A 9,794-nucleotide genomic window follows, 5' to 3' on the forward strand; every position below is an offset into this window, starting at 1 on the left:
CAATGCAAGTGGAAAAAGCAAACATGATTTTCGGGTATATTAGGTGGTCATGTTGCTCCTATTTCACAGCCCTGTAGACAGGTTTTAACTTATTGCACAAGTTACATTTATTGTTGCTTCAATCTTAAATTGAATAATACAGCCCTAGGTCCCCAGCATATTAGCAAAGCTTCTAGTTTGTATTTACCTGGAGAGAAATGTGTTGTGTTATATGTGACGATGCACCTCACCTTGTGCAGCCCCCTTTTCAAAATCCTAGGTCTGCCCAGGGGTGGTGACAAGGCTGGACTAATACCATTGCGTGAGGCATTGGGAAGACCCCATATAGCACACGATATGCAGGTCAGGTCACCAATGTTCAAAACAAAAAAAGATGAATTTAAACCGTACCAAGTTCAAAGAAGGGCCACTAAGATGGTGCAGGGCATGGAGACATTTTCTTCAAGATTAAAGGAGCTTCGCTTGTTTAGTTTAGCAAAACAGTCTGATAGGGAACCTGCTCCCTCTTGATGAGAACATATGTAGGGTAACCATTAGGGAAGGTGAAAAAAGACACCCCTGGCACAAGGTCAAATAGCTACAAACTAGCTTTGGATCATGGTATGTTCTCAAATCTAGGACGACCCTGAATTTAAGACGACCCCCCCACATCGATAATTAGATTGCATACATGGAAAATGTATAAATTTGTTAACGTTTTCCATGAACAGAATCTAATGATTGGAGGGTTGTCTTTAATTCATGCCCCCGCACCGCTGCTGGGGAGGCAGGTGGCATGGGGAGGGCAAGCAGGTCGTCTCCTGCTTACGTCTGCCCCCTGCCCCCTCTGCCCCCCGCTCTTGGGTCTGTGCCAGCAGGCTCCATCTCCATCCTAGCCCGGGGCACTGAGCATGGCCCCAGCCCAGCCCCTGTAGGGCTCACGTGCCCTGCGTGCCACTGCTACAGGGTCGGTCTGGGGCTAAGCTCAGTGCCCTAGGCTGCAGCGTGCACCGAACCTGACAGCACAGAGCAAGGGTAAGTGGGGAGGGTCAGGTGGGGGAGCAGAGGTTGCATGGGGGGGTAGAGATAAGGAGAAGAGGCTGAGGGGGGAGATGGCGGGATGCAGAAACAGGGCGAGGATGGATGGGGGGAGGCAGGCAGCAGCTGCAACTCTGGCTCCAGCCGCCTGCCCTTCCCTATTGCCCTCATACTTGATTCTAAGACTAGGAGTTCCCCCCATGTTAAATGTGTGTGGGGGGAGACCTCATCTTAGAATCGAATAAATATTGTAATTTAAAAATAAATTCTTCAGATGTCTAAACTTATCTGAGAGGTAATGTTTTGGACTGATCTTCCAAACAAAGCTATGGGGCCAGGAACCCGCATTGCTTTGAGATTGAGATGGAGACGCTGGTGGAAAGGGTGGTCGAACAGAGCAGGGGGTTTGGGCGCACCTCTCGGTGGCAGTGATGTGGAAGCAGGCACGTGCGGTCTGCAGACTCTGTGCAACGCTAGCTCTTGTAGAGGGGAAGGCGACTGGTATTCCCCTCCCGCGTGGCTCTTGCTGATTACCAGCTGGGGCCAGGAAGGATGCTTTTCCCCCTCACAAATGCAAGTGGCTTTGGGAAAGGAGAATTAGGTTTTGGCCATGGCAAAGGCTGGGAGGTACTGATTGGGATGCACTGATGCTCCTGCCGGTACCAGACAACTCACAGGTTCCTGACTGTAGGGTTTGCTCTTCTATTGGGGTCAGACCACTCTCCAATCTCGAGTTGGGAAGAAAACCAGCCTGTGGCAGAGTTGGGGGATCCATTCTGTATCTCCCACCTCCCATGGTAACCCCCGGTCCATCCTTCCTCTTGACACAGTGGAATTGGGGATTTGTAATGCTCCTGAAGTTATGGAGCCTCCTTTTCCTAGGCTTTCAGGACAGAAGGAGCCATCAGATCAGGCAGCTGGACATCTCCACATCGCAGGCCATTACGCTGCACCCAGTTACCACTCTGCTGAGTCCAATTACTTGAGTCACATTAAAGGCTAAACGGTTGGGTGCCACCAGCAGAAGACAGGGGAGCTCCTTCCTTCCAGGCCGCAGGGATGACAATCTGCTGGACAAGGAGCAGGGGAAGACACAGGCACCAGCATCTAAGAAAGCGGATTCTCTGTGCCACCTCTGGGCACTGCTCCACCCTCTCCTGCTATGATCCATGCTTCAGAGGAAGGCTGTGCCCTCCTAAATGCATGGGGCCAATGGCAGGTGGTGCGGGGGTGAATTCCTTCCTGACCCCTGGAGGAGCATGGCTGAAGCCCAGAAGCATGAGATTTAATTGGTACCGACTGGGTGCATCTAGACGTGCAATTAATGCAAATGAATAAACTCTGGTGCACTTTGTGCCACAGTGTATTGCTCCCGGGTACCACATTTGTACATGTGCCTGCAAACGCAGTACATTGAGCCAGGTTGGAGCAGCCCTGCTTGGCAGAGGGGCTGGGGGTCAGCCTGCCAGCATGGAGCTGCTCCACCCTAGCTCAGCGTGTTGTGGAGGGGTTGGCCGTGGCACAAGGGAAGCGTCTACACATGCAGTGCAGTGCAGTGGAGTAAATAACTCCACCGTACTTGTGTCTGGCAGTACTATCCTATGGCAGAGTTAATTAGTTTACTCCAGCCTAACAGTACCGCATATGTAGACGATGACACTTTACTGCAGAGCTAATTAGCTGGCTCCACAGTAAACATTTCATGTACAGTATTGCCAACTTGCATGATTTTTGCCGTTGGTCTGTGTTTCAGGAATGTGAAAAACATAGCTCTTTCTTTTATATAAATATATATAAGAAACAGCTATGGTTTTCACATTCCCGAAATGCAGACTTTAAGAACAATGCCAAAAATTGTGAAAGTTGGCAACCCTGCATGTAGACACGCTCACTGAAACTAGCTTTTAGTCATCTGATGGCAAAGGACAAGACCTGTGGACAACTACAACCACACCCTTCTGTGATGGCTTCAGATGGCCTGTCTCCAGACCCCAGCACCCAGCAGTGTTCCCCCTGCCCTTTGCTTGCTGGGATGGCTTGCTGCAGGTGCAAGCCACGGTTACATTGCCATCACACTCCTGGGTGTGGGCTGCATGCCGAGCCAGGTGTTTGCCATCCCTCCCCGCAAGTTGAATGCTCCCTGGCAGCCCCCACTAAGCTCTATCTAATTCCTTGCTAGCTCACCCTTGGGAGCCGCGTGGCAGTGAGTGACGTGTTCTGCTCATGTCTTGTCCATGATTATCCCCTTTAAGAGGATGTAAATCCCTTCCCTTCTTACCTAGAAAAAAGGAAGGGGGAAAACCACACGCCGGAGGGGTGAGTTGCAGAAAGGGCGTAATTCAGCTGCAACACATGGGTGGCGTGGACCCGAGATGAATTTGGCCTCGGTGTATTTTAAATGGACATCAGCTATGTGAGCAGCATTATACACCAATGGGTAATAAGGCAGGAGCCAAGACATAGATGTTGGCCCTAAAATGAATCCAATGGGACGCTCTTCACTACGACTCACAGCTCAAGTTCATCAAACTACAACATTTTCCTTTCCCAGGAAGAAAGCTTGAATTGCTTGTTGTGACTTGAGATCTCATAGAAGATCCTTCCCCCCCTTGATGTCTGGCTCATATCAGGCCCAAGAGGAAAATCAGAGTCCATTTTTTTGTGGCGGGGAATGGACAAAATGACTTTCATTTAATCTGCATGTTCATTTTCTTGACAAATCTAAATTTGGGTTTTAAATTTGGAGGGGCATTCTCCCCAGTTTAGGGTTTGTTTTTTTGACTTTTTGTCCTGTAACCCGGGCAGTACTCCGAGAAGTACCCTCTCTCCAATTGAAGGGATCAAAGCAAGTGCACAATTGCTGTGGGAGGTGTAGGGACTCTCCTCCCCTATAGAGCAGAGCCAGACCACCAATGGGGACTTAACCATATACCTTTTAATACTGGGAACATAACAGGCATAAATCAGAGGGTAAAGTGGACACTACAATGCCCCAAGGGGGCAGGATTCAACAAAGGGTAGACACTTACAACCACTGGCAAAAAACAGGGTTAACAAAATAGAAAACACAAACAGCAGAACAAACAATATGGGTTGGTGAAATATAAAAAGGCACAAAATGCAAAATGTCAAATGACAAGGAAATATAGGGCCTTGGTACCTGGAGGGGGAGAAAGGGGGGAAACACGATGGCCCCTTTCCACTGCAAGAAGATTTGCTTCTTGTTATCTCACTCACCCCAAGTCACATCAGGTGGGACTTAAACTCAAATTTCCCCTGTCCTAGGCAGGAACGCTGCCACACAGCTACCACTGGTAGCACTGTGCCAGCCTGTGAGGGGTCTTGACCTTCCCGGAGCCCCGGCCTCACGTTGAGCTGCCTGGCCTCTGATTGCAGGAGCTAGAAGCAGAGCTGGGAACCTCTCAGGTCACTGCTCAGATCCTGGCTGGAGCAGGGGAGCCTCTCCTGCTGGCTGCAGCCTCTCCCAGGGATCCTGGAGCCCAGTGGGGGCCTCTCCTGCTGGCCGCACGCCGCGCTGCTGAGGGTCCCACTGCTGCCTGCAGGTCCTGCTCTTTCAGGCTCTTCCGGGGCACTGCTCCTGCCCTGCTGGCCCAGCTCTTGCCAGCTCTGTGAAGCTCCTTCTTTGTTGACCCTCACTGGCCTCTCCCCTTAGTCAGCCCATGCTGCTCCTTTTATCCCCCTCCAGGTGACCCAAGGGGCCAATCAGGACACAGGGGGTGAGTCTCTGGTGCGGAAAGGGAATCCTAAGTCCTCCAATCATCTTTTACCCCTTCAAAACCCCTGGGCCAGGTCACTGCCAGCCAGCCCATCACATCCTCCCCTGTGGAACCCTTCACCGTCCCCAGTGAAGCACAGGCCTCAGCCTGGGGGACTAGTGGACCCAAAGGGAAGCGATGGGGACCTCCTCCAGCACCCCTGGGGCATCGTAGGTGAAGCGACGGACTGGCCGAAGTTCCCGCCTTGGTCATGGGGTGCGGTCTGGGGCAGGACTCCATGAGGCCCCCAGCGGCTCAGGTTCCCTCTCACTGGAGCAGTCTGCCCCACTGGCAGGTAAAGGTGTGGGGATGTTTTCTCCTTCGGTCTTGCCAGGCGGGGCCCCATGAACAGCAGTCCCCGTCTCCCCTTCGCCCTGAGGAGTGGCAGGTCCTAAGCTTAGGTGAAAGTCAGCAGGGTACCACCCGTCAGAGTCCGAGTCCGAGTCCGAGTCCTCCGGGGGAGCTGCAGGTACAACTGCCAGCTGGGTGGCGTGAGGCCTCTTTCTACAGGGAGACCTAGGCCTCTCTTCTTGTGGCTCTCTCTCGGGCAGAGGGGGCCCCACCAATTCGCCAATAGGCAGCAGGAGGTTCTGGTGGACCACGCGACTTCGACCTGGTCCAGACTCAGGGGAGATTTCGTATCCTGGGAGGTCTCCCAGTTGTTGCACCACTGTATAGCGATTTTGTGTCTCCCAGTTAACCCCAGGTTTCGCAGCAGCACCCGGTCTCCTTCTTGTAACCTCTGCTCACGCACACGAGCATCATAAAGCCACTTATGGAATTGCTGGTTTCTTCCAGCAGTTTCAGCTGCCAGTCGGTACGCACGACGGAGACGGTCCCGAAGCTGTTGTACATATTGACCATGATTCAAATGTTGTTGGTAGACTCGTTCTACCCCAAAGCACAAATCTATGGGTAACCGGGGCTCCCTCCTGAACCTGAATAAATACGGACTGATCCCCATTGCATCATTCTTAGTCGAGTTGTAGGCATGCACCAGGTATGCAATATGCTGGCTCCATGCAGCCTTCTGTTCCTGCTGGAGGGTACCCAGCATGTTCAAAAGTGTGACTGAAGCACTCGGGTTGGGGATCCCCTTGGGGGTGGTAGGGTGTAGTCCTTGATTTCTGTATGCCAGCCACTGTCAGTACTTCACGCAACAACTGGCTCTCAAAATCTTGCCCTTGATTGGAGTGGATTCTTGCGGGCAGCCCAAACACAGAGAAGTACTTTTCCCACAGGACTTTGGCAACTGTTCTTGCTGTTTGCCACAAGCCGCCACTGGTAACACTGCTCCAGTCTTGACCTTCCCAGAGCCCTGCCTCACGTCAAGCTTCCTGGCCTCTGACTGAAGGAGCTGGAAGCAGAGCAGGGAACCCCTCAGGTCGCTGCTCAGATCCTTGCTGGAGCAAGGAGCCTCTCCTGCTGACTGCAGCCTCTCCCAGGGGATCCTGGAGCCCAGTGGGGAGCCTCTCCTGCTGGCCGCACACCGCGCTGCTGAGGCTCCCACTGCTGCTTGCAGGTCTTGCTCTTTCAGGCTCTTCCAGGGCACTGCTCCTGCCCCGCTGGCCCAGCTCTTGCCAGCTCTGTGAAGCTCCTTCCTTGTCCCTCACCGGTCTCCCACGCTGCCCCTTTTATCCCCCTCCAGGTGGCCCAAGGGAGCAATCAGGACACAGGGGGGTGAGTCTCTGGGGCCTGATTGGTGCGGAAAGGGAATCCCAAGTCTTCCAATCATCTTTTGCCCTTTCAAAACCCCTGGGCTAGGTCACTGCCAGCTAGCCCGTCACACTCCTTTTCGGAGGAGACAAGTAAAAGTGTGGGGAAAGTAAAGAGGAAAGGCAACCAATAAAGGCCCTTAATGAGTAAAAAGAAACCCAAACAGAATTTGTCATCTGAATTTTTCCATTAAGAGCCCTTTCAGCCCAACACAAATCTTTCTGCCAGCTTGTGTATATTGGTTAAACAGGAGGGTTTTGATCCACCTTTCAGAAGACCTTTCATTCTATTTTCATGTTTTAAGTGGCTCCTTCCTGCTCTAAATTACTTTAATTAAAACCCCAAATGGCCAGTAAGATTTTCCATCTCTCTCGGTGCCTTTGTTCCCAAAGTATTTTACAAATGGTATTTCTGAACCAACAGCGATCTGCAGGGAGGAGGGTATGGGCCTGCATGGCAGCAGGAACGGAAAAGGGAGAAAAGGAAAAATTGACTGAAAAAAGATACTGAAGTGTACGAATCTTAGCATACATCCCCTGCTTGTACTGAGCCCCTCGAAAAGTCCACTTTGAAAAGCAGTCCTTCAGGCGAGGAGGACAACGGGCCCCACAATCTGGAGGACAGGATACTAAGATAACAAGGACAGCTGCGTGCACTGCCTTCCAGCAGAAAGGATGATCTTGTGGCTAAGTGACTTGACTGAGGCCGTGAACCAAGTGTTCATTTTTGTCACTGTCGGTTTCTGGGAAATCAGCAGCAGTCGAAAGCTGCCCAAGAGAGGGACTGTCCAGGTGTCCCAGCCTACAGACACCCCCTCTCTCCTGCTTCCCACACCTTCCCCAGGCTCTGGGGAAGGTAGTGGGGCAATTGCTCTCGCCCCCTGCAGAGTGGGGTCACCCCAGGCGAGGGAGGGCACAGGGGAAGCTGCAGCTGGACTCCTCCGATCGCAGAGGAGTCAAGCGCACAGGCGCTCTTTCTAGCGAGAGAAGCGCTCTTGCAGGGGAGACCTCCCAGGTGTCAGGGTGGAAGATCTTCCTCACTGCTAGGGCCTATTTCCTCGGTGAGACGGTGAATAGATGCCTGTGCGCTGGCAATTTCTACCAAGAAAGTGGCAATCCTCCAGGTAGAAACGTACTGCTTGTACGTGGCCTGAGACACAAGGCATCTGCTTTTGGTTTCCCTCTGTGCCACAGATTCGGGGCAGGTTACTTCATCTCGTGCATTAATTGTCTCCCACCTCACAGGGGCACTATCTATGCATGGCTTCTCAGGTCTGGGGGGGCATCTATATCGAGTGCAGGTACCAGCTGCTGCAAGACTGCAAGCTGAACCCTAGGTTTTGACAGATACCAAGCTGCCAATGAATCCCACCTGGCATATTAAAACCTGTGCTATAAAGCACGGAGAGCAGCAGCTAGGGCACCGATCTGATCCTGAGATGGTAAGAGGCAGCCACAAGCACACCTTTAATGCCTCCTCCAAGAGGCAGCACACCCAGCGTACTTCCCCCTGCCCTCTTCTTCCAGCATTGCCGTCCGGTCTCTTTGCAGAACCAAAGCTATTTAGCTCGCAGGCAAGTGTGCTAATACAGAGCTGCGCAGACAATGCAGCTGGGATCTCAACCTCCTTAAGACTCGCGGCACACCTGAATAGACTCGCGGTATCCCTGGGCAAATGCCAGCTCTTATTTTTCTGTAGTCAAAAAAGTAGTGAAAACTACTAGAGCAGTTTTTTCTGTTGCAAAGAACTCAGAAACGTCAGAGCTATGGGCTTCTATTTAAAATATCTGGATTTATCTTGTGAAACACATTTGCACGCCTCCCGCAGCACCCTTGAAAGGATCTCAAGGCACCCCAGGGTGCTGTGGCACCCTGGTTGAAGATCCTGCAAGCTGCTAGGGAAAGAGAGAGCTGCAGGAAGCTGTGTCTGCAAGCTCATCTCTCTAAATGCCAGTCCAGGTCTCCTCTCTCTGTGCAACAAACCAAGTTCTGCCTGTCAGACCGGGGCACGCGCCTTACTCTGTGTTTATAGCGAGCTCCATTAAAACGACGCATGACTCCTGTCCCCGGGGACCCCAATGGAAACCTGCTGTCTTTTGGGAGATGGAGTCTGTTGTAACATTGCAGGGCTGTTTATGCCTTTGGTAGGTTTTAGTTCCCTGGTCGGGAAACAGAGTTAAAAAACCCAGGAGAAAGAGCAGGTGAGAGACGGGGCACCCCTGCTGCCCACGCAGCACCCACAGTCACTCACACAGCGTCGTCCTCGCTCTCGGCGCACAGGGTCACTTTGGAGCCGTCTCTCAGCATGATGACCATCAGGCAGTCGCGGCTCTTCCCTTCGGGGGGCTGCACGTCTGGAAGCCAAAGCACCAGCAGGTTAGAGGGGCAGCCAGCAATGAGGAGAGATGCAACAGAGCAAGCCTCAGCCACCCCGCCTGGAGCCTACCCGCGACACAGATCCCCTGCGTGGTACGAGGGATGTGCAACATGGCCGTGGCCACCTGTACACAAGTCTTATGCTTGGAGGCTTGTTCCTTCTCCTCTTTGGGCTATCAGGGTCCCCTCCCTCCTGTTATCATTGCCTCCCGAAGACCTGTTCACCCCGCGTCTCACTACCACGACAAGCTATGACTTTGGCTGGGCTGATTTAGGAAGGGCCACCGGAGCAGCAGGTTTCAGAGGTGACGCCCCACAGAGACGGAGGAGGCAGCTAACGCTTCGCAGAGCTACAGACTCAGGCTCTCGGCAGGCCGCGCTGCGTCTGTCATGGGGTGAGAGGCAGAGCCAGGGTGCAAGTCCCAAGCCCTGGTTCCTAGCCACTGAACTGGGCTCAGCAAACCATGCACCCAGAATATCTCCTTCTCCCCCAACCCCTGGCGGCTGACTCGCCTCCTGTGGAAACAAAGCCCGGGGGCTCAGCGGGCAGAAGACAACATCCTGCAAGCCTTGCACAGTTCTCACTCCTAGCAAAAAGCAGCCAAGGAGCCACCGGATGGTATCCTGCCAAACTGGTGCTGACCCATGTTGGCAGCATAGTCCAGGAAGAGCTCAGGCTGCTGCCACCTCTTTGGGGTGTCCATGTGGCACATCCTAGCCCAGGCATCCACAGGCTCCAAGAGACCCTGGGAAGTCCTGGATTCCCACTGCGACAAGAATCACTTTGATGCTCCTGAACTTCCCTCCAGATCCAGGACAGGCCTAAAGCTTGAGAGCTGGGCTCATCTGCAATTGTGCCCGATGGCTTTGTCAAAGGGGCCTTTCTCTTACCCTATGTACCAAGGTACAG

The 9,794-nt window shown here is 52.9% G+C and overlaps 1 protein-coding gene across 2 annotated transcripts in view; it reads right to left on the reverse strand.

Annotated features, from left to right (window-relative positions):
* The window catches only part of PLEKHB1 (pleckstrin homology domain containing B1), a 47,921-nt gene that overhangs the window by 19,108 nt on the left and 19,019 nt on the right, over positions 1–9,794 (reverse strand). For both annotated transcript variants that reach the window (XM_019508195.1, XM_019508187.1), the window contains exon 4: positions 8,760–8,862. In XM_019508195.1, the coding sequence (XP_019363740.1) occupies positions 8,760–8,862 (103 nt within the window). The remainder of the gene's footprint in view (positions 1–8,759; positions 8,863–9,794) is intronic.

The sequence above is a fragment of the Gavialis gangeticus genome, unplaced genomic scaffold (assembly GCF_001723915.1).
Source record: "Gavialis gangeticus isolate Ggan-Ray unplaced genomic scaffold, GavGan_comp1, whole genome shotgun sequence".
Lineage (NCBI taxonomy): Eukaryota > Metazoa > Chordata > Crocodylia > Gavialidae > Gavialis > Gavialis gangeticus.